The sequence below is a fragment of the Vigna radiata genome, chromosome 10 (genome assembly GCF_000741045.1).
Source record: "Vigna radiata var. radiata cultivar VC1973A chromosome 10, Vradiata_ver6, whole genome shotgun sequence".
Taxonomy (NCBI): domain Eukaryota; kingdom Viridiplantae; phylum Streptophyta; class Magnoliopsida; order Fabales; family Fabaceae; genus Vigna; species Vigna radiata.
The window spans coordinates 18,391,104-18,417,006 of record NC_028360.1 but is presented as its reverse complement, the minus strand read 5'-3'; the positions used below and the strand labels follow the sequence as shown (position 1 = coordinate 18,417,006).

The window sequence follows — 25,903 nt, the reverse complement described above, 5'->3', positions numbered from 1 at the left end:
TGGTCAACAAAAGATTGGCTCATTGGAGTTACTCACTGAACTACTTACTTTCTTCTCGTCACTTTTCAAACCAGCAACTAAAAACGTGGCAAGTTTCCAAGAACCGTGGCAGGAAAGAACACACATGGCAACCCTCTTCTTCGCCACCTTTTCTTTCCAACATGCAGGTTTCCCAAAAAGGTGTCAAACCATTCCATTTTTAAGCGGATCAAATTCTAGTGGAAATTAAACCGAAGCAAGTAACAAAACTTTCTTAGAAAAACAAAGGAAAAAAGATATGGCAGCCATGTTCATAACAAGAAGTACCCTCTTTCGCTTCTCAAAGTCTCTCCCTCACGCCCCCTACCTCTCTCTCAAACCCTCTAGGGTCACCTTCGCTTCCTCTCCCAACTCCTCAGAGGTAAGTCCATCACAATCGCACTCTGCTATTTATGTTAGAAATTTTACTTTCATATATAACCAAGGTGTAATTTTACGTTAATGTGATATAGTTTATATTATTTTTGTTCTATGTGTATCTATTAGGTACTATTAGCTCGCTTGATTTGTGAGTATTGATACATAATTTGATACTTTCACGGTGTTAAACAAAATCTTATAACATATAATTGAGTTGTATAGACATTTTCTTAAAACTCGAATTTGTGCATCATGGGGTAGTTAACTTAGGTTGAAAGACAAATTTTACGTTTATACATTTGCAGTGGAGAAATGCGGCAGATGGAACGAGAGACGCAAGACGCAATTGGACATATGATTCTGCAGAGCCAAAGGGTAAGACAGATGATCAAGCGCGAGAAGCGAAAGACAGAGCCAAAGAATACGCACAAGACGCGAAGGAGAAGACGAAGTACGCAGCGGGGGCAGTGAGGGATAGTGCGGAGTGCGCGAAAGAGAAGGCGAAAGAGTATGCGTACGAGACCAAAGAAAGTGCAAAGGATGCAGCGGGAACAGTGGCGGAGAAGGGTAAGGAGGGGGCGGAGAGGACAAAGCAGAAGACGGAGGAGGTGGCGGAATCGGCCGGAGAGACGCTGAAGAACGTGGGGGAGAAGGCGAAGCAGGGCGTGCAAGGGGCGTGGGACGCGGCGAAGGACACCACACACAAGATTAAGGAAACCTTGGTTGGGAAGGATGATGATGATAATGATGGTCATGGTTATGGTGATGGTGTTCTGAAGGATGATGACGATGATGTTGCAGAGTTGAAGAGAAGAGTTAGGAAGAGTTATGGTGAGAAGGGCTATTATTAGAGATGAATGGCTTACTTTAATTCCGGTGCTGTATATGTATCAATATTAGTATGTTTGTTTGTAGTGCTTATATATCCTCTTGGAATAAAACTTTTACACGCATTCCACTTTCTATTGCCATGATCCTATGTTCTTAGCTTTGCTTTCTTCTCCAATAATTCTAAGTTTCGTCAATGGCCAAGTCACACTCAGAAACTATATCAGATCAGCCAATATTTATTCCCTATGCATTCTTACACACCTTCCTTTGTTCAAAAATAACATATATATAGATAGATCGAATTATAGAAATATGATTGGTTTTATAAAATAAAATAGAACTAATAGAAATTGAGTCTCAAGTTTTGAAAATCATTGAGAAAAAAGTATTGACGAAAGAAAGGTTTTGAAAACAGAGTGAGAAAGAAGAATTGACAGTGACAATTAACTTTGATCTTGGTCTATCTAAAGCCTTCTTTCTCCATTCCTCGTTCCTTTTCTTTTTCTTCAAATGGCTTCTGATTATTTTCTTTAAACGTTGGAGATTTAAAGTTGACTGGTAATGTTGCTGAAAACAGTGTGTATGATGTGGTTTGAACTGGATGACACCACCCCCACTTGGATCATAAATGTTGTTAATAGAGCAAAAGAATAATTACTCGGATGTAGAAAAATATTTAAAATTGAAAAGAAAAATTCAAACTACTATTATTCTTATATATCGAGAAAAAGTATAAACCGAAGTAGAAAAGTCTCAAATATTTGAGTGAGATTATCCTATAAGAATATTTATACTTAAAAATAAAGAAGTGCGACTAAGTCCATACAATCTAATGAACCAAATGATCTATTAAAATTTACATGATTTGAATAAGAACAAAGTTTTCTAGTCTTTTGAGAGAAATATCGATTCAAACTTGGTTAAGTATACCACCGTCTTAAATAATTAAAGATGAATTTTGCTACTAGCAGCGATTCAAAAAAATTCAAACGTGATTCCTAATCATATATCTGTAAGTTTAAAATCAATTTGTAAGAATTAATCTATGCTTTTGCAGTGTAGAAATGCATGCGAAGAAGGAATAGGAGACAGGACACGCATGGCAGACGAAATGTCGGAGAGCAATCTTAAGTGTGTGTTTGGAAGGAAATTTTTGGTGAAGAAGTTGTTTTTGGCGGCCCAGGAAGCTAATTGATTCCATAATTCCTTATCTGATCCACGTTTACGTTATCAGACTTTAAAACGAAAAGTTAACTAACTGTATATAGAAAACGTAAGAAGGAATCATGAAAAAGCAAAAGTGTTTATGCTTTTAATAAAAGCGCGGAGATTAAAAGTGAGAATTTGACTTTTTAATGTTATACTTTTGCCAAGGTGGGTTAAAATCACAATTTTTTATCCTTTTAGGCCCATTGAAAGTGGGAGATAGTTGAGCATCTGTAACCTGGGCCAAGTTATAAGTCCATGGCCCACACGGTCCTTGGTTTGAAGGACATGATACTGCAAAACTGAAAAGAAATGGTTGTACCTACGAAACTGAAATTTTGAAATAAGCTGAGCATCATAATAAGAATGAATTGTGAGTTTTGATGGCGTAGGTTATCTGGAATTTACAGATTAGTTAAACGAAAGTGAAGTAGTAGGGTGTAGGAGCAGTTGTAACCCCTCTATCATGCATCGTCACCACCATCTTCCTTCATTGCATCATCACGTGACTCATAAATTAATTATTTATAAGGTAAGAAGTAACAACATCTTCCCACTGCCCACCCATCTCATCTCATCACACTCTTCAATCATATGCTCCCTCCTTAAACATTTTAAGGTAAGAAATGCAGAAATTATGATTTCCCAAACCTCACTTTTTCAATATTTATTTTTTTATACCTTTTATTTATTTATTTTTTATATGAACATAGAATATGTATTAATAACATGACCAGATTAAAACAGAGGAAAACAACCAATAGTAAAAAGGCTAAAAATATAGTTGATTCATTCATTAAATTTGCTCAGGTTTAAGTAAAAATGAATAATTGAATTTATTTTGAAAAAAAAAGAATCAATTAATAAAAAAACTAAAAAGTTCATTGATTTTGATTGAATTATGAAACCGATCGTGTCGAGAAGGAAGAACATCGCAATCGTCAAGTTGAAGTGGAGAGAACACATAAAGAGACCTAAAAATGTTGTAGGAACATGTTCCTCGGAAATAGTCAAATATATGGGTGTCAAGGGTTTGCCTACGGAACACGAAATGATATCATAAAGTAAAACAAAACAGTACGGTAATTTACTATTGAAATCTCAGTTTTTTTTTTTTTTTTAACATTAATATCAGTCTTATTATTTAATGTTTATAAAAGTTTAAATATTTATCGTTGATGACATTTTTAAAACTTTTATTAAATCTGATGAATTCACTTTTCAGTGTGACTTAAATGAGGAAACTATATATGATTTTTTAGCTTCATAAAAAAATTAAAATCTTTTTATAAAGATAGAAATTGAGTTTATAGTCTTAATCTTCAGGAGAAGTTTGCATGAAAAGGAAAACGAAGATACGACTTAGTAACGTTTTCTTTTCTAAAATATGATTTTAGATAGATTATTTTTAACGATTGCAATTTATCTAAATTATTAAATGAAGATTAGTAATCATTAAATAAGAAGTCTATTCTATAATTCATTTTATTTTCAATATTTTTTAACGCAATCATTTAATAACATAAGATATTTGAATGATTTAATAATTTATTTTAGACTTAACTCTGTCTTATTAATCTAGTTTAATTAGTGATAACTGTCTCGTCTTATATAATACAAATTAGTTTTATTTATAATTAACACTAACCCAAATAAATGTGTAAGAGAATTTCTTTTTTAGATTTTTTAAACCAAAACATATAATTAGATATTAAAATTTAAAAACTAAAAAATCGCTATATGATAACCTTAAACAGATTCGGGATTTGTTTGGGAAAATTTCTTTCTAAATGTAGAAGAGATACATAAACTAAAATTGAATTAAAATTTTTATGCATGAGTTAATTATTACAGTAAGTAACATTTGATTGAAAATAATTTTAAAAATTTAATTTATGTATAAATTAAATTAAATTATAAAGAAACTAATTTTATTTTTAAAAAATACTTATAGAAAATTTTATTATTAAACCAATTTTTATTATATTGAAATAATTAAACAAATAGAGATAAATTAGACATATAGTTAAACTATATATAAATGAATGTTGTTCATAAATGTTTTTTTTTTTTATAATATCGAGTTACATAAAATTTAAAAACATGCATATTACTTTTATGTTTATCATATCAATTACATTTTGTATTTCTTACTTTTGACTTTTAATTTCAAGACAGTGATACAACGCAAACATGTTTTTCTAATGTTACCGTACAGTATTTATTATGTTATATTATATTATGATTATACAACAATGTTATTTAAGAAAATGAGTATTTGACCTTTTTTTTTTTCTAAACGATTATTAAACTATTTTTTACTAATAATAATACATTATATTCAGATGATAAAAATAAAAATAAATATTGTAGAAAGTTGAAGATATTATTGGAATTTATGATATATTAATTTAGAATTAAAAATGAATGGAAGAGTAAAAAGCTGTGAGAGTGGGGTGGAAGTGCAATGAAAGGAAAGAGAGAGAGAGAGAGAAGAGAGATACATAGCCACCATTTCATAAACCACACCACTCACTGCAATTACTCTCTTTCTTCTTCTTCTTCTTCTTCTTCTTCATCTTGGTCTTGCTCTTAACTTTCCTCTTCAGCCGCCTCATCCCTCAACCTTCTTCTTGGTCCTTACTCTAACCCTATTCTACGCCTATTTCTTTTTCTCTCTCTCTTTCCTTTTAAGTTCCTTCAAAAATCTCACTGCACTTCTCAAGGTTTCTCTCTTTCTCATCCGATTGAGACCCTTCCTTTTTGGACTTTCTACACGTTGCACATCAATATACACGAATCTCACAATTTTCCACACCTCTCCTACTCTTTTTCCTTATACTCACCACTTCAAAACATCAAATTTTTCTTCTCTTTCAAGATCCTTAGATTTCTCAGAATCGATCCTATTCAATTAATACCATTTATCTATTCTTCAAAGTTTTTTATGGAACTTTGAGATTCCCGGTTCTTCTCTTTTTTAATTGCGGGTAGTTGGGAACTCATGCACAAGCTAAGTTGCCACAGTTTTAGCCATTCTAGATTCTCAGATACATTTTGCAGACACGTACCACTCAAATCTCAAACCCCCCACACACTTTTCAATCGTACGTCCCAATATTAACTGCATGCTCCTCCAAGCCGCCACCAACTACTAATATAGTTTCTAGAATATAAATACAAAACAACACATCTCAAAACACACACACATACTCCAAAGTCAAAAGGGTCGAGAAAAAGATACAAGAGATGGAGCAAGGAGGTGGAGAAGGAGGTGACATGAACAAACTACCTCAGGATTCGAGTATGAAGGAGATGCAACAAGGGGATGCACAGCCTCAGGTTCAGGCCCCTCAACAACCCCAAAAGTGTCCTCGATGCGACTCTCTCAACACCAAATTTTGCTATTACAACAACTATAGCTTGTCACAGCCTCGTTACTTTTGCAAAACATGCAGGAGGTACTGGACTCAAGGTGGAACCTTAAGGAACGTTCCCGTCGGTGGTGGTTGCCGCAAGGGGAAGCGCGCCAAGAGTTCTAATCCATCATCGTCGGAGAATTCCTCTTCTCGGTCGCTGCCGCAACAACAACAATCACAGGACGTGGTGGTTCAAACCCAAGCACCACCTTTAACAACGGTGGTGAGGGCTAAAGACCCTTCTTCGGTTCTGGCTTCACCTTTCTACCAAAGTGGTGGGTACTTGTCTTCTCTGGCTGCTATGCATTCGCTCAATCCATCATCACATCCTTTTGATCAGTCTCTGAACAGTGACGCCTTGCGTTCTTCCAATTTGGGCCTTCTATCTGGTTTCAATGTTCAGCGGCCGACTGGATCGATTGGGACAATTCGTCCGCCGCAATTGTATCAAATGGGCAGTGGTCAGAGGGAGGTGGCGTCTCTCTATGATCAAGGTTTGGTTAATCCATCCTCCAGCATGGCTAATACGAATACCAATAGCAGTGGCGTTTCTCACCATGATTGGTCTCAGAGCTTCATCAGTAATAATACTAATGCTAGCAACAGAGCCTCTGATGCCTCTTTGTGGAGCACCATCAGTACCACTATTGGTGGTAACTCCGAGAGGACTGGTGCTGGTGCTGGTGCTGGTACTGTTTCTGGGTCGTCTTTGGTCCAAAATCAATGGCCTGATATTCCAGGGTATGGCCCTCCACCGTGATTTCATTCGGCTGTTTCACCTTGAAAAATCCTGAAAGCTAAGGCACGGTTCTGAGCAATTGATTTGTCTTTTCATCTGTTTGATGACTTTTCTTAGGTATATGATCTTGTAGCATAGGTTCATAGCTGGTGTATTGGTCTTAGTTGATTGTGCAAACATTGGACTCTAGAGAAATTTTGTGCTGTTGGTGTAAACGGTGATCAACCGTAACATTTTATTTCTTCCTTTGTCATAGATAGTTGAATAGAGAATTTCTGGGTTGGGTCAGGTTGTTTCGGAACTTTTACATATAATATATTTCTAATTACACACAGTTATACCAGGCGAAGTCTTTTTTTGTTTTTGTTACCATTACCATGGATTATCCTCTGCTTTTTTAAGTTATTGTCTTGCTCAAAGCAAAGCATGATTTGTTAGTTTAACCAAAGTCTAAAAGGAATGTAAAATTCCAAATTAACGAGGGAATTCACTTTGCTAAATACATGCACAAAGGGAATGATGTCTTTGGTGAAAAAGTTGATGGAACGGTTCCATATTGGGCATGTGGGTGACTGAAGATCCAAATTCTCTTTCGCTTTAAAGAGTCCCGTTTGTTTTATTTGCAACTATGCTTTGTGCGCTTTGCTGTTACGCTTTAACTTCGTCCTGGCTTATTAGAATCAGATTCGCTCGCTGTTTGATCATTAGAAAAAAAATAATGTCGATAATTTTTCATTTTGGTCCTTTTTTTCTGGTATAAACATTGTGTTAGAAAATACTTCGAAACATTATCTAATAAATACGTGTGTTAAAAAAGCTTCTCTTTCCGTACCATGTATTAGGGAATGTCAGTCAATCTTACTAACTCACCTAGCTAATAATGCATGCAAACTGTTACTTGTCCTTATTGTATTTCGACGTTGCCAACTGCAAATCAAAAGGCACATGTGAGCTGCATGGGTTTCCCTGAATATATCTGATCATTAACTAACCCACTCTCCACATTTCGCCTTTTCTTTTTGGCCGAACTATACATCAAACAATGCTCCATGTTCGTTTAACTGTTCCATAAGATAAATAGGAGCAGGCTCACCAAAACTATAGAAATTAAATTATATGTTAGATGATGGTTAATTATTATGCGTACAAGTGCATGTTTTTAAACATATATATGAATTGAAAAGAAAAAAGATACGTAATTGCACGTGAAATGATGATATGTTGAGGCTGGCAAGGCAATAGCAAAAGCAATGTCCATAACATTAGTATTATTGTAGAGGAGGTGAACTGGTGTTGTGGAAAAGTGGCCGTGACCAAAATGTGTACGAAATGGCGGGGTTGGTGGGGTGTGTGAGTCGTGGCTTTCGATTAAAGCATATCTTTGGTCTGCCATAAGGAGATCTCCAAGCACAGAGAATATAAAAGCAGTGAAACATCTCGAGATAACTCCCCACTCTGCCGCATCGTTTGTCACACGAATGTGCAACTTCTGACACCATAGAATGCATCAGCAATCACTATGTAAAATCAAAAACACCACCACCCTCCTGTGCTCACCAAAATCACTTTTAGCATTTCATTAGGGCTCCCAATGTAACAAATTTCCTAGTGATGAGATTTAAGGGAGGACTCGTTTGGATTGGAAAATATTTCCACTGAGGCTTCGTCACATTGCTATGCATCCAAATCACATCAGATGCTTCCAAAGTGCAAGCCCCAAATCTTTAGTCAAAAGAGCTTGAGTGCATTAAAGACAAGGTAGAAAGTCATGTTTCATGGAAATAAGTTCTGTTGTCCCAATCTTGTCTCCTGTTTCTTGTATTTCAATTAAGTTGAGTTTGAGACTTATCAAAAATTTGAAGTACAAACTTCATATGAAGAATGTTAATAGGGGAAGAAAAAAAACAATGACATTCTATTAAGTGTACAAATTAAGAACTAATATCCTTGAAAAAAAAATAGATTTTAATTATTTAATGTTGATTTGGCTAGCTTATGAGTCTTTCTGATAGTGGGATATTACACTAATAGTGAAATGACTATTAACATGACATGTGTGTGATTGTTACTATCATTTCTGTTATATATGTTACTAATAGATGGAAGAAGTTTAATGATGTTTTTGTTGATCCTTATATAATAGAATTTCTTGCCAATTTTACTCATGAATTTTGGTTCATTGTGTTGATGCTGAAGAAAAATCGTTTGTGGCTTTGGAGATAATAAAGAAAATGTTGAAAGGTAAAGATGTAAAAATTGGTTTCATGGGTCAACCTAATTTCTTATTTGAATTGGGTTGAGTTGAAAAAATATTTAACTTTTTTAATTATAAATTAAATTGGGTTCGACTCATTTTAATTTACGGATTAAATAGACTGAAGTATGGTTAAAGGTGTGTTTATGTAGAATTTTCCTACAAACTTTCATTAACATTTTATTCTTTTTTTAAAAAAAATATTATAATTATTTACTATTTTAAATTGATAATTTTATCTTTTTAAATACTTTAATTTTTTTCAATAATATTTAAATAATTTAGATTATTGTTTTTCACAAATATTTTACTATAATTATTTAATATTTTAATTGACAATTTCATCTTTTTAAATATTAGTCTGTTTTTCTATATTAATGTTTAAATAGTTTAGAAGTTTATTTTTTTTTAAATTTTATAAATTAACACTTTAGTTTTAACTATTATTATTTTTTAAATATTTGATAAAAACAGATACTTTTATAAAATAATAATTCAAATCAATTTATTTTGATTATATTTTGGATGCACTACAATAAATATTATATAATAAATAAAAAGAACAAAACATTAAGTTAATCCTTGAGTTATCAAATTTTTAACAAAAATATATATATATATTGGATTGAGTCTAAATAAAAATATTTTTGAAAACAATAATAATAATTTGACAAAGTTTTAGTTTTTAACATTCATTTTTGATACCGTGTGGAATCCATTTTTATTGAATTTTTAGATGTGTATAATTTTAAGATTTAATGACACTTGGTATATAAATGAGTACTTTTGCCACACATCGAGGTACCTCTTTTAAAAAATCAAGTATATCTTAGATTTAGAATTGAGGCTAATGATTTGTATCAAGTGAAATGAAAAAAATGGTAAAGATTTAATTTTATTTTTAAAAATATTTTAAAAGTAGAAAACTTAAGGCAACACAGTGAATTATTCATATATATATATATATATATATATATATATATATATATATATATATATATATATATATGGTTTGTTAACATACGTACGTCTGTTTTTGCAGTCAGTACGTTTTAACAATGTGTATCAGATTATAGTAGACAAAAATATCCTCGTATATTATGAATTCTAGATTTATGTTCCAGTTAATTATATATTTTTATTTTTTAACCTAACAAAGTTAATTTGTGTTTAAACATTATTGAATTTTATTGTAATACATGCGCAAACATATAAATGCACTGTTTTAATTATTCGTGTTATTTTGGATTTATCATTTTCACGCTATTCAATTATTGATAAGATTAGTAACCCGATAATTCACTATCTGGAAGGAGTGAATAATGAATCCGGTTTGCATTAGAGAAATATGTTTTTATTTATTGTTGTTAATGTGAAAGGGGAACATAGAAATTTTCATGTTCACGTAAACACAAATTTTAAGATTAGTCTAATAATCCATATATCCATATATCTCCTATAAATTATAATATCTTTCTCTAAAATTGTATCGCGTGTTCTAGAAAGTAACAAAAGTAAAACCTTAAATTGGAGACCAAAGTTAATAGACAGTTCAGATCGAAATGGCGAAACTATAGTGACATTGAAATCACATTTTATTCTTAGATGAATTAGTTTTTGGTCATCCTAATTAATATAGTTGATCTTACGTAAGTTTTTACTAACTTGAATACGTGAATCTTTACAGCCATCACAACCTCGTTCATTGTACTTAACCAAAAGCATTGAAATAATTACCAAAGAAGTCCAAGAGTACAAGTTTGACCCTCATACATATATGGGTCCAGTGATACTTTTGTTATTACAACTTTAATCATAATTACCTAACTGTCCTTTCAAAAGATTTTTTTTATTATTATGTAGCTCCATTTATAATGTATTATTTAAAATTATTTTTACTGTCATTTTATTTATTTATTTAGTTTTAATAAAGAATAATTATTCCATAATACTTAGATTATGTTTTTTAATGAGAAGGTCCTTGAAGTGTAGAAATGGTGGTGTAGCGTAGCAGTGTTTGGTTAAAGGTGTTAGTGACAGATGCATGGAGGAAGAATCCAGTGTCTGGCTTTATCACCACAATCTGATCCATTATGATTTAGATGTTCTGGTGCTCTTTCAGAGAATGTATGTATTATGATGATGAGGTGTAGTAGTGGTGGACCCTATACATCAACACACCTTAAACACCATTTCTCAATTTCACATTTCAGATCACGCTCTTATAAAACCTAATTTTCACTGCTCACTTTATGTGCCCACATAACTAATTTTATACATCTTTCATTACTACCTTTCCATTATTATTACATCAGTTCTCATACATTCATACGCCTAAGTCACAAATACATTCAAATAACACATAATTTATCACCCCTCCTAATTATTTGTATTTACCATGTTAAATATCTACTTAATCCGAGAGGAATTTATCAGAGTTATATATTCTAAATGAAATTTATTAAAAACTTAAATATGTTTAAAAAGTTAAGTTCAACTCATTAATTTTATGGAAAATGATACTTTGACTCCTCTGACATGACAAAATTTTGACACTAATGAGGTGTAAATATTTAATTGGTCTGTTATTTTTAATTTTTTTTTATTTTTTAAACTTCAACCAATGAAAAACTGATATTTCATTAATGTCAAAATTTTGTCATGTCAAAGGAGTCAAAGTATATTTTTCTAATTTTATAGCTGGTAATTAGTACCATTGCATTTAATATTTTAAGAAAAATACTGAAAATCATGATTTTTACTGAAACTCACTTTTACTTTTCCAGAGGCTAATAAACAAAGAAATGGTATCGGGATATACACTTCTATGAGTTTTGAAACCTTTTAACAGAACAAAAAGTTTCTTCTTATGGCCAATTTATTCACCCTTCCTCCCTTTTTATCACTTTTGAATTTTAGCATAAAACAAAATTGCTTTTGAAAAAAATTCAAATTATTTAATGATTTAAGTCATAGAAGGTCTTGTATTCTCAATATATTCTTAGAAAAAGGTTTCATAAGTCAAGTTTACTCACCATTTGAAAACACGTTATCTTACTGATTAACTTTTACCTTATTTTTCTAGTTATTATAATAGTATTTAGTTTTATTGCCACACAAAAATTATAACATTTTACAACTGTTAAAATAAAATATTACAAAATTAATAAAACAAAACATATTTATCTCAATATAGATATAATATTAATATAGTTATAAAAAACAACCTCAACAATAAAATAAATTTAGGGTAATATTTAATAAAATTTATTAGACGATCAAAAAGAATAATTCTAACACTATTATTCACCATATATATTTCAATACCTACTTATTATTTGTCATACAAGAAACAAACAAACACATAAGAAACAATAAAGTTAATATACAATTTTATAAAACAAACATAAATATTATCGTACATCATTCATCATAAAAACAACTATATCATATATAAAGGCTCATTATAGATTCAATTATCCGGATAAAGTATTGATGTGAAATCTAGGGGAGTCTTGCACCTATGATGATTACAACTCCTTTGCAAAGTCATTGTCAACGAATTTTACCCTACCACACACAAGGTTATCTCTTAATATCTTTGGCCAAGATAAAGCCCACAGAGTAGGACTTCCTGCACTTCTCACCACATACATCATTATACTCTATTTAAACTTGAATGATATTAGAATAACAGGATAACCTCTAATGTTTGGACTCCCACATCAATGCTTACACTAATGAAATTACACCAAACAGATATACAATATTCATCATGATTACAATATCATGCATGAATAAACATCATGGTACTCTTAAACATATATTAGGTACATTGTATTCTATCTAAAATAATAAAAAAAGAAGAAAATTTCAAATATACACACTGGTATTAAGAAGTGACGCCCAATGTCAAAACTTTTGGCAAAAGACGACGCTCAAGGCCTTAGAGTTAAAATGCTCCACACCTTTGAGATAATGACACTTAGTGGCACCTTGGCACTGTCCAACGTCAAATCATTTGCAAAATTGAACATTCAGTATCACCCTAACGCTGCTCAATGTTATCTCATTCGCAAAATAGGATGCTTAGTGTCATCCTGATCGAAAGAATCAATTTTGTGATTTCGGTTTTTCAAACAAATGAATAGAGAGAAAGTACTCTTGAAGAAAAGTCAAAGAATGTTAAAAAAATAATATCTAAAGAGTTAATGTCTTTCAAAATAATAAAATCTATTTATAAAAAAACTATTTATATTAAAATAATCAAATCTCAATATTTTTAAAATATTATCACTTTTAAAATATCATTTTCTATGTTTTTTGTAAAAATATAAAAAATATATATAATGAAAATAGTTTCTTGACTTGATAAATCTTTTCAGTGTAAGTTTTAGTTGACCATCTTATCATTAGAATATGTAGAGTTTCAACCAATTTTTGAAGAACATTCCTCAATATTTTATCTGTTATTTTAGTTAAATAAGCCATGCTTAAAAATTAGTAATTAGTATGGACAAACACATCATTTCTCCATCAAAATACTTTTATCCAAAATATAATTCCAACTGACATTAACAATTACAAGTTTCTATTTAATGTACATCTCTAATCTTTGAGATTACCTATTTAATAACAATATAAACCAATAATAACAATAACTCAAAGAAGAATATTAAATACTTTATCGATGAGCATTTTGTGCAGCAGGTTTTTATATATGATATATTTGAATTAGTTTATCTCTAGAGAGCATGATGATACTCCACCCAAGTGGAAATTAACAATAGTAAGCATTGACTTATAAAAGTGAAGGCATAAAAAAGAGAAGAAAAAAAGTTAAGTGGTGGTGGTGATGGAATTTATTCGATTCTTTTCTTTAGTCCGAAGAAGAAGGCACATTATTCCCTAACACGCATTTCAACCTAGTTTTGACTTGGTTCCACCAAAACATTTTCGAACATTTCTATAACTTTAGTTTTTGTTTTGGGGTTCCTTGTGACTAAAGTTTTGAGAGTTTGACGCTATCAGAGGAAGAAATCGAAGCCTTGACATCAGACGCATATTTTGTTATTGGAAAAAAAATTATTTTAATAATTCTTTTTTAAAAACGTATATATAGTAGTTTGTGATTGATATGTTTCAAATATTTTTTTAATATAAATTCAAATAGATCAATAAAATATTCTGCTATTAAAAAATTGTTAAAAACAATCGTTAAAATATAATAGGTTTAAATCTTTTTTTGTCTCTAAGTTAAGTTCTGATGTTCAATTTAGTTTTCGTTTTTTAAAATGTCAACCTTTAGTCCCTATGATATGAAAAATGTATCAAATCAGTCATATTCGTTAACAAATCACAAGTTTTTCATTAAGTGATTTGTTGTTCATAACACTTTCCGTTCATAAATCACAAAATATTGGATACCTAGGTATGAAAACTTTTGATTTATTGTTCATCAAGTGCTATTATGAGGACTGATTTGATACATTTTTCATATTATAGGGACTAAAGATTGACATTTTTAAAAACAGGGACTAAACTAAACATCATAGTTTAACTTATGAACAAAAAAGGGATTTAAATCAATATAATACGTTTGTTGTTGTGTTCCAAAAAAGGTTGTGGGTGACGACATTTGTGCACTCATGCCATACAACTGCTCGTGTCTGGTTTGTGACCATTTGTCGTGTTTTTATTTGGCTTCGATCGAGAATGATTTTGGTGGAGCCTCTCTTTCTATAAAATAATATTTAACCAAAATGAATTTGGTGGGATGTAACAAAACGGCAAAGATTATGTTCATCAAAATATTATTATTTTATACTCTGCCTTTCAATGCTTAATAAAATACAATATGTTAATAGTCTTGCATTATCACCTTAGTTTTTATTCGTTGAAAACAATGGAAAATCAGTTTTGGGTCTATAATAAGTCAACGCAGGGTTTGGGTCAAACACGATCACTTATTCGTAAGTGTTGTTTAAGATTTTTATAAAAAATAAATAACAAAAATAATTATTTCGGATTCAATTTTTAGTGCAAAAGTTTAAATTAGGAAATAAACTTAACTGTAACTTTCTCTAAAAAAATAATAATAATGATTTGTATAAAGAAATTATGATTCAATTACATACTGATTTCATCTTTAGTTAAAGATATGAGATCTTCAGTATGTTTTTTATACTAAAACATAAATATAATCACGTGTATGAAACTAATATTTATGAATAATTCAATAACAAATGATATGTGACAAAGTCATTATATCTATAAAATAAATTTTTTATATCATATTAAAAAATGAATTTAAATCAAACTTTGTATCACAAAATCATATAATATGAAATTTATACTCACTTGTTAATATGATTTTGATAAAAGCCAATTAAAATTAAATTCACTTCTTAATAATTAACTCTATTTAGAATACTTAAACTTAAAAATAAATTTTCTAAATTTATTGCTTTAATATATACTCTACAACAAATGCATAATAACTAATTTTTGTTTTCATTATAATAGACTAGTATTTTTTATAATTACAAAAAATAATAAGATTGTTATTATATTTATAGAAATAATTATAAATTTTAAATAATTATTTTAATTTAAAAGAGTAGCTAAATTTTAGAAGAAAAAAGTGATAAAATGAAAAAATAGTTAAATTAAAATAATCACTTAAATATATAATAGATACAATAATTGTTTTTATTTTGAATAAAAATGTTTAAAATGTAACATTGTAAACAAAATATATATTACTGAATAGGTAATCTCTTTTTATATAATAGTATCATGTATAAATTAATTAGATTTTAAGTAAAGAGTAATAAAATTAAGAAATAGTTAATGTTATTTACAATTTAAAATAATAATAGATTAACAAAACCATCTTTTCTTTTTTTTTAAAAAAAAAATCAACACTTAAAAAATATCAAGAGAATATAATTTCATACTAACACAAAAAATGAAAAATATACTTGAATAAAATTATCCCATATGATATTTATAACGTTTGAAGAAGTAAAAAAAATAAAAAAATCCCATTTTAGCAAAGCAACTAAATTTAGCATTTTTTTTTTTCACTTGAAGAGGTTATTTGAGTGAATATAAATATATATTGAAATATTACATGCAAACAAATTGTTGATTTAACTTGAAATAATAAGGTGAAAATTATATTGCCAGCGTAACAAGGGTGCACATGCATGATTTGCAAATATCACGTGTTTTTTACTATTTTAAAATAGTTTGAATAAATTTGTTGTACATCAGGCTGGAAGCCCATTTGGGCCTGGAACAGGGCATAGGTCTTAAAACTCAAAACCCATACATAGAAGAGTAATGTATCAATTTGTGGGTGTAATTATTAGCGTGTTTGGTTGAAAAGTTACTACCACTAATATTACCAAGTAATTAATATGATAATCCTCACCTAATCCTTCCTAACCTGCTAATCAAGATAAGTGTTTGACTATAGACATATGTGGTGGACAAATTTTACATAATCTTATAGCTGTACAATTGTCGATAAACTAAATGAATGCATTGCCTATTCAGATTAATGACATTTTAAAGTCCCTAAGAGATATTAATTACTTGACTTTTATATATTAAGGTTGGGGCTGCTTCTAGACAAATCAAGCTTTCTAAAGCTTTTACTAATTTTAATTCTTTACTAAATTTTTATTATTACTTTAAATAGTTAAATAACAGTTTTACTCAGATAATAATGATGTCTTTTTATGTTATTTTTAAATAATATCATTATTATCAATTAGTAAATTTTCTTAATTACTTAAATCTCATATTAGATAAAAATAAAAAAAAATTGAACTCTTATAAAAAAAAACCATAAAAACTTATTATTTTTAAATTTTGGATTAAAGATGATGTTATTATCTTAAGTGAATTTGACTCAAATTTTCTTCTTGTTAGATCTCGTTAATGAATATCTCTCGGAAAAATTTCTTATATAATTATCTTTATTTCTTTTTCTTTTTCATCCTTTTTTTTTCTTTATCTTTTTTGACAACGCATTTTATTTACTATCCATGTTTATTTCTCCAGCATAATATTGATTATAGTTATTTTTTGTAATTGAAGCTATTAAAATAAGTTTTAACAAAAGAAATTAAATTAATTATAAATATTAAACTCGGCCATAACATTAATTATAATTTTTTTTTAAAAAAAATACATGTTTATATTGGTTATAAAATGCTATTAACAGTTTGTATAATTGATATAATTTCGAAGAAAACCTATTTCTCTTTTATTTAACGAAAAAATTAAAAAGTTATTAAGAATACTAATAATTTTTTTCATCTCAATATTCTTGAAATTCAAATAACTAATAAACTTTGTTAAAAGTATAGATAAAATAAAATAAATTAAAATAAAAAGTCAAAATTACGTCGTCGGAATATACATATATGGAGACAGAGAGATGGATAGATTATTTTTCTATATGAATCCCTAAATTTATTATGATTTTTTTTAAAATTTAAATAATCATTTATTTATTGTAAAAAAATCAATAATTAGTTTATACAATAGGTGAAATAAGTTGAAAAAAAGTCACGTAATTTAAAATAAAAAAATAGATTAAAAATTTACTTATTTATAATTTGTATTTAATAAACTCGAATAACTCATTTTAATATGTGTTATATAATTTTAATATCCTTAAGAATTACTTATATAGGTATATAATGTCTCAAAAGGACGCGAAACATAACCAAATTAATTTAAATGACAAAAAACGATTAAGTTGAATCGTGATCATCTCTTTTAACCTGTGAGTTGTGTAGGTAGCCATGAATAAACATTTTTGTGGGTTAATTTAAATGTGAGGTTATGAACATGTTTGGGTTAATTTGAATATCGAACGTGAGGTACGAGTTGCCATGTATTTTCTTAAACCAATTCCATTCAATAATGAATATGTTGGACCACGATAACATTTTGGTAACGTGTATAGAATTGCCTATTCTAATTAGATTGGTCATTTATTTCAATTATTGAGTTAGGTTGGGGTAATTTATGGATGATTAGACTATAATTTAATACCATAAAAAAAATTATCTTGTTATCAATTTCTTATACCAGTCAAAGAAATTCTATTTGGTTTTGTATATAAGCATATCCAAACTCTTTTACATAAACCCTTGAGAATTATTTTTATTAACTTTTCGAGCGAAAAAAAATACGAGTACGATTCGTATCATATATAGTAATATATCCTTCACTAATATTTATATTTTGTTTTGCTTTGTGAACAAAGAAAATAGTAAGTATATTAATAAATTAGTACTAGGATAAAAACCCTTCAAACAGAAAAGGAATTTAGAAAATATAATTCTCCTATTCACTATTTTCCTCTGATACTTAACCTTAATTTCTCTACTAGGTTAATAACACATACAGATTTACCATTTTAAATGATTCAAGAAAAAAAATTACTGAGAAGATACAACAGTATATTGCTATCTACAACAGTAATATGGATGTAGTTTCAACTAATTCTAACTTCTTTTTGCAATTTTTTTATTAAAAAACAAAGTACAAGATATACTATAACATAAACTTTTACCAAACTAATTCTCAGTTAAAAAAATTGACCAATGACATGATGAATATATCAAAAAGATAAAAAATAGAATCATCAGCATAGGTCTTAAATTATGTCTATGATTTGACCTGTATCAAGTCCACCATATATATTGTTATAGATGTTCCAGATAGTTTACATTAGATGGCAGAAACGATGATGTTGTTTGCTTCTATCAAAGAGAGTTAACGTAGACATGACAAACAGATAAATAATTTTTTCACATATCTAAATATTTTACATTCATTTGATATTATTTTTATTTATTTTTTATTTTTTCTTTTCTTAAAAAATTATAAAACTTTATTCTTTTAAACTATTTTATCATTATATTATGTGTTAAATGAATGTAAAAGTATGTCATGATATTATTAATCTAACAAATATATATATATATATCATTAACCTAAACCTTCTAAAGTTAAAGTTTAGCATGTTTGCATTCTAGATCTTGTTGACTTGAGTTAATTTATTTTGAATAACTCGTTAAAAATATTGCAAACACTTTAAAAAGTATATATATTACTCCCTTTTTTTTAGTATCAGAATTAAAGAACGTGTTCTCCTAGCAACAATTGGCCAACTCTTTTAATCATTAAAAAAATCAAACGATAGATTATCTTATTAAAAAAACGATGAATATTTTCGAAGGGTGTTTAAAACCGAAACAATTCATATAACTAAAAATCGATCTAAAAAATTGAAATGAATTAAAATTATTATTTTTATTTATTTAAAGTTAATAGCTAACAAATACACATAAGAATGTTTATTAAAAATCATTTCAAGGTTTGATTATATATTATCCTTACAATATATTATAATTATCAAAATATGATATTTTTTTTTTATTGCAGCTATTCTAGTTGTAAAGTTTTGTAATTTTTTTTTATCAATATAAGAAATTTAAATTATAAATATGATAATAATTATATAAAAAATACCCAACATATCTCTTTATTTAACAAATATACAATTTTTTAAAAATTCACAAAAAATCAATAATTATAATAAAAAACCATACAAATATATTGAAACCAAGCCACAAAAGATTTGGTTAATTTGATTCGAATTTTATATTAAACCAAAATCAAACCAATTAAACTACATTAATTTTTTATGTTTAGTTTGAGTAATTTTTTAATAGAAGAAACAAACTTAACCAACCATCAATATTCGTACTATTTTCATCAGGAAGAAGCAAAAACGCTCAAGATAGCACAATTTAACTCAAGCTAGTAACCTAGCACAAACACTTTGAAAAACATTTGAGAGAAGAATGTATGGTTCTTAAGCATGGTTGGTTTTGTAGAAAGGTATACGTTGATTAAGTAGTAAAAAAATCTATACGAATCCTTCTTCCATGCTCGTGGAATAAGATAACGAGAATAATTGGTTTTTAATAAACTCGAAGAAGATAGGTCTCGATTGTATGTAGATAAAGTTTGACATTTTTTCTATCCTTCACTGTGTGTTTTTCTTTTTTCTATGAATTATTGTTTTCATTTGTGGTTTTTTTTATCAGTTGCATTGTAAATCTTGAAAATACTGTTCATTATAAATATTGAATTTTAAACATAAATAATTAAAAAATATAATAAAATTTTAACATATACACTTTTAACATACACAGGCTTATATATTCCGTAAAATCGGTCTTTTATATCTCATTATTTATGTTAAAGTCAATACAAATTTATGAAAAGAACATATGAAATTTTTGAAAATAAGTAAAACTTGTTAGGTCAAATTATTCAAGATGGGACAAAATATTTGACATTTACATCTGATTGTAAGTGAATTCAATGTAAATGTCAAGTTTTACGTTTAACTTTAAATAATTTTACATAAAATTGTTTAAGATATGACTTATAACTTTCTTCTTCCTCGCGATTTCTCTTATATCACGTTTTTTTTCGAGGAGATCTCCTATAGCAATTACATGACTGTTGATGGATTTTGAATATTATTTTTGTGATTTAAATTGATGGTTGTAGATGTTTCATGGTGAATGGATGCTTTTTCCGATTAGGTTGAAGTTCTTTTATTCAATTGTATCATTGATGTAGTACTTTATATATTTACGGTTGAAATTGAAATAGTTGTTGTTTTTTAGCATCTTAATCATGACGATGCATAAATTTTTTTCATTTAATTTATTTGTTGGTGTAATTTTTACCAGTTTTGAACTTTTTGTTTTGGTAACTTCTTTTTTGTGTTAATCTGTTAGTAGAGTTCTCACGTTTGATAAAATAGTTATAGATTTTGAAAAAGAAAAAAAAAAAAAACTTAAGATGCGTTCTAATAAATGTTGCTTGAAATGAGATGAGGAATCTGGTAGTGAATAATTAAAGAGGATTGGAAGACCAAAATTTCCAAACAAACTCCCATTTACTAAACATTTTTAAATCTTTTAGTATTTTGAGGCATTTTCTAGAGTTTATCCTATTAGTTTACATATTCATTAGAATATTCTAAAAATTCTTATGATTTTTCCTTATATTAAATTGAGATTTATCAAACCTTTATATCTTAAGTATTACATATTGTATGTTCAAATTTTTTGATTGTGATCGTTTCTATTTTGCATACGGTCATCTTTTATGTTTGATGTATGACTAGGTCTTATTGACATACTACATCCTTTTGTTCCTAGAACTGAGTGTTCCATAGGTTTTGATAGAAACCAAATATTAGATGGTTATTTTAATGGCATATGTTAGTTAGTGATTTTGTTTCTGTTAGTGATAGTATTTGTGATTCTCCTCCAACAGGCAGTAGCTCGCTCTTCAATTATTTATTTCTTATTTTGTGTAGTAAGATTCTGACCGAATATATAATAAGAGCAGACAGTACATGACCTAAGATAATAATGGTAGTCCAGATCTATGGTTACACATTCTAGACAACATAAGAGGCTGCGAAACTACGGATTATTAATTAAATTATCTTCCGAGTGGTTTTAAATCCTTAAGAAAGAATGGACCTTTTACCGATAAAACTGTCCTGATTTTTAACTAGTTAAGAAAAACACGGTAAAAGTAAAGGTGTGAGAATTTCGAGACCGTTGTTATGTATCTCTAGGATTGAATATTATTGACGAAATGTCCCCTCTCACCATAAGACAGCATGAGTCCAAACCTGCTTAAGTTCCTATCTTGTGCAAGAGATTAGCTAGATTCCCTAGGCCATCTTGCGGACACATACCATTTCAGCACGCTCATTTGTTTTCAGTGTGAAATATACGGGTGCTTATGGTTTCCAATGTCAAGTATCTGAAAAGATATATACATGCATAACTCAAAGCAGCAAGAACCAAAGTTTCTCGGAAGAACCAATACATATAAAAAGTTTGAACAATATAAGCACCAAAACCACCCACATACATTAAATCATTAATCACCTAAAACCAAGTAAATAATCCCCCTCTCTTCTATACCACATTATACCAAATGTACCCAATATATTCCCATTCTCCCTATCCAAAACAAAAATCATCTCAAAGTTAACAAAATTGAAACCAATACTACTTCCTTTCTTCAAGGACAGCATCACGCAGTAAATCCCCTACCCAACCTAACTACAACACCTAATTAATACAATACAAAATAAGAAAAAATAGATGTCATTGCGTATATACATAAAACAAAATGAAAGACCAACTTGCATTGCTCAACTATGGAGAACACTGCTTGACGAGGTGGCAGCAACTGTGAGATGATGAGAGAAGAGGATCCGAGGTTCCTCTCAGAGCAATTTGTGCAATTTTTCTTCCCAACCTTGACATGTAAAACTAACTGGCTGGATGCAGCTGACATGATCGCTCCGATCCAAACTCCTCTCACCTTTAGCTTTCCCATTTTCTTACAAGTATCACTTTCCCTCCTTGTTCAGTAACTTTTTATGTAATTAAGTAAACCAAACCCATTTGCCCCAAGAGAAGAAAAAAGAAAAGAAGAAAAAAGTAGCAGTAGCAACACATGTAGGGGGAGACAAACATTGAAAAACATGTTTCTTCATTTGATTGGATGGTATTTTCTAGATCAGAGAAGTGACTTAAGAACCGATATTCGCAGCTTGATCGTTCCAAACACCCAAAGCTGTTGCTGAATTANTCCAATAAAGCGACGGATCGTACATGCCCACATGCTGGATCTGGTTTTGACAAGCACCATTCCACTCCAACCTGCTGTTTTGTCCTAATTCTACTTTCACATCTTTTAAAGACACCATCCCTGCCTCACTGTTATCACTCGNCATTTGCANCTGCTCTAGTGGGGTTAAGCCTAAGCCATGCTGGAAAGTGTTGCTATCAGCACCATCTTTCAACCCACTGCCGATAAACTTCTGTTGAAGCAAAGTAGAGCTCANCAGTGAAGACAAAGCTGGAGTAGTGGATGTAGAACTTGAAGAAGAACCAAAGATGGAATTATAACTTGAAAGAAGCGCGTTATTAGAACCAAACCCGTTTCTAAAGCTATTATTCTCACTAGGTTCATTTGACACAACCCCGGATGAAAAACCTAATCCAAGGGCATTATTCAGCTGAAGATCAAACCCGGAACTGGAGATTCTGGAGCCAAACCTAGGGAACAGCGGAAGATTCACATCGCTGGAGCAACTAGGCAACCCATAAAACAAAGGGTTGATGTGATTCGAGGTTGAAGCAGCAGTGTCGATCTGTGGTTGCGAAGCGGCGGTGAGAGCAGAAGAAGAATTAGAAGAAGAAGCAGTGTCAATGGCAGCAGAAGAAGAGCTTGTCATTGGACGCTTAACACGCTTGTTTTTTCTGCACCCACCACCAACAGGAACGTTCCTGAGGGTTCCACCTCTTGTCCAGTAGCGCTTGCAGGCTTTGCAGAAGTGTCGTGGCTGAGACAAACTGTAATTGTTGTAGTAGCAGAACTTAGTGTTTGATGAGTCACAACGAGGGCACTTGAGGGTTTGTTGTTGCAGCTGCTGCTGCACAAGCTCTTGATCTGGTTTTTCCATTACCTTACTATTGTTACTTCCACCGAAGGAAGCCATCAAGACCTTGTGATCATCCACCTGATAACATATTACTAGAGGTTAAGGAAAATTGATAAAATAAAATATGAAGAAAAAGAAAAGGGAGATCCAGTTTAAGGTGGCGTTCTAGGGTATGTATGATAACACAGCACAGTGTGATATTCTATTCCAAAAGCAAAGCAACAAAATTGCACTGGTCATGTATTCGTCTAGCAAGTGTGATTGTGTGTGTGGGAAGAAGAGAGAGAAATGAACCTGTGGCCATTGGTTGGTCGTTGAAGGGATGACTACCATTTTCTCACAGTTACCCGACATTTTGCTGGTTCCAAGGAATCCTTGAAAACAAAGAGTAAACAGACAAAGAACAGATATCAGACTCGCTTCAAGCTTTCAAATAGTAATGTAGTGCGAGTTTTAGAAGGGACTCCGAAGCTCAAAATTTTAAGTTGTCGATCACCAGTACATTCCAACATCAACCTAATTATTTATCTACTAATATATATCAATTAAATTGCTTTTCCACTTTTACTAACCATTTTATAAAAAATAATAATCCAGGTTTTTTTTTTCTTTATTAAAACCACCGCATGCAACGCATTAATATTATTAAATATTATACTTTAATAATCCTTTCATTTTTTATTTTCAACCCTAAAGGATAATGCTCAGGTTGCAAAATTCATACTAGAATTATACTAATGGCTTTGATGTAAAAAGAAAATTTGTATAGTTGCATGCCACGACCTAATTTCACGTGACGAATTTGATTTATATTATAATTCAAATAGGATTATTATTGTAGTTAAATAGTTATATATATATATATATATATATATATATATATATATATATATATATATATATATATATATATATATATAATCAATGATGTGATATATAAACATTAAATAAAAAAAAAGATACCGAGGAAAAAATCTTATGAATATGAAAATTTTTGAGAAGGAAATTCAAAATCCAAGACAAAAATAAATTTAACAAATGATTGATTTCAATTGATGTTGCTTTGACTTTTGAATCTAGTTTCATTAAAATTTCTTTTTTCAGAAAAAAAATATAATTAATTTCACCCTCCTGTGTAAAATTTATCTACTTGAACAAAATTAAATTTAATGAATGATTAGCATATTAGTTATTTAAATGTTATAATTGAAAGTCGAAAGTTGAAAAACAGCACGATAGTTTATTTGTCATTATAAATATTTTGTTGAATAATCAGAAAATTGCAAAAGAGATATAAAAGGCTATATTTATCAATTTATAAATACAATATATTTTTATTAGAAATAAATATCTTTTAAGGTAAATTTATTGCTAGTTTTTTTTTCAAACACTTTGAAACTTTTCACTTTTTATAAAGATATAAAGATAAAATGTTATTAAAAATTGAAATAACACGTATTATAACCAGAATAAATATATAAGTCATAAAGTAATTAATAACTAAATACTTTATCTTATTCTATTGCTCGTATATATATATAATGTGCTCATGTAATTACGTTTTTGATTAATATTCCAGCAAACCTCAATATGGGGCTTAGATGCATATATGAACAAATTTTTGCAATGATATATTTTATTAAACTATTAAATTAAACAATACAAAGTGTGTAGTAATAACTATAATCATTAGTTCGACTGTAAAATAAATAAGTATTTAATTTTTGTACATCCTATTCCATGACTATCCTAAAATAAATAAACAAAACATCTCATCTATCTAATATTTGAGTACAAAGTGACAAGGTAGAGAGAGCTATGAGTTTAGAAGTGATAAGAAAATTTAATCCAGATAAAGAAGATAAACTTGAAAAGTATAAAAGAAAAATTGTTAAAAGAATCAATTAGTTATCCTAATAGTTACTTTCTATTATAAGATCATTCGGTAAATATTAAATTAGACAGTTCAAATAAATTATTCAGATAAATAGACACGTCACACATACAGCTAAACACTATTTTTTTTTAAAACTAAATGATTATTATTTACAAATCGAACGATTGTCCTATAGAATTATTATATTTAACAAATTAATTTATGACAAATTATTATTAATACTAATGGAATCACAATTAGTCATCATTTTCTAAAATTTATAAATATAAATTTTAAGTAAAAAAATAAATAATTTAAATTTAATACGAATTAATTATCTAAATAGTTAAATTTTTATTAACTTTAACATCGAAAAAATAAGTATTTAAACCTTCAATAACTTGTAAAATAATAAATTTTTAACGTGGACTACACATCCTACTACTACTTGTACACATTACTCACAATCTCATAAATTGATACCAGAAAAAAAATCTCACCTTCCAAATACATCTCGACGTGTTAAATACTTTATTATGTATTGGTCGACAACATTGATGTAAAATCTGAACTTGACCTAAATGTTAGAAAA

General features: G+C 29.2%; 3 protein-coding genes across 3 annotated transcripts; 2 read left to right on the top strand and 1 right to left on the bottom strand.

The window, feature by feature from the left end:
* Window positions 1-213: 213 nt before the first annotated feature.
* On the top strand, window positions 214-1,364 carry LOC106774963 (late embryogenesis abundant protein 2). The gene is made up of 2 exons (XM_014661985.2): window positions 214-400; window positions 705-1,364. Exons 1-2 carry the CDS (start codon window positions 278-280, stop codon window positions 1,248-1,250), a joined length of 669 nt encoding a protein of 222 aa, XP_014517471.1. The 5' UTR covers window positions 214-277; the 3' UTR covers window positions 1,251-1,364.
* Window positions 1,365-4,893: 3,529 nt separating this feature from the next.
* LOC106775303 (dof zinc finger protein DOF3.4-like) lies at window positions 4,894-6,964 on the top strand. The gene has a single exon (XM_014662413.2). The coding sequence runs from the start codon at window positions 5,686-5,688 to the stop codon at window positions 6,613-6,615; it is 930 nt and encodes a 309-aa protein (XP_014517899.1). The 5' UTR covers window positions 4,894-5,685; the 3' UTR covers window positions 6,616-6,964.
* Window positions 6,965-21,785: 14,821 nt separating this feature from the next.
* LOC106775088 (dof zinc finger protein DOF1.4) lies at window positions 21,786-23,947 on the bottom strand. Its single transcript, XM_014662128.2, has 2 exons — window positions 23,730-23,947; window positions 21,786-23,513 (listed from the first exon to the last, which is right to left on the bottom strand). The coding sequence occupies exons 1-2, from the start codon at window positions 23,787-23,789 to the stop codon at window positions 22,521-22,523; spliced, it is 1,053 nt and encodes a 350-aa protein (XP_014517614.1). The 5' UTR covers window positions 23,790-23,947; the 3' UTR covers window positions 21,786-22,520.
* Between the last annotated feature and the right edge of the window lie 1,956 nt (window positions 23,948-25,903).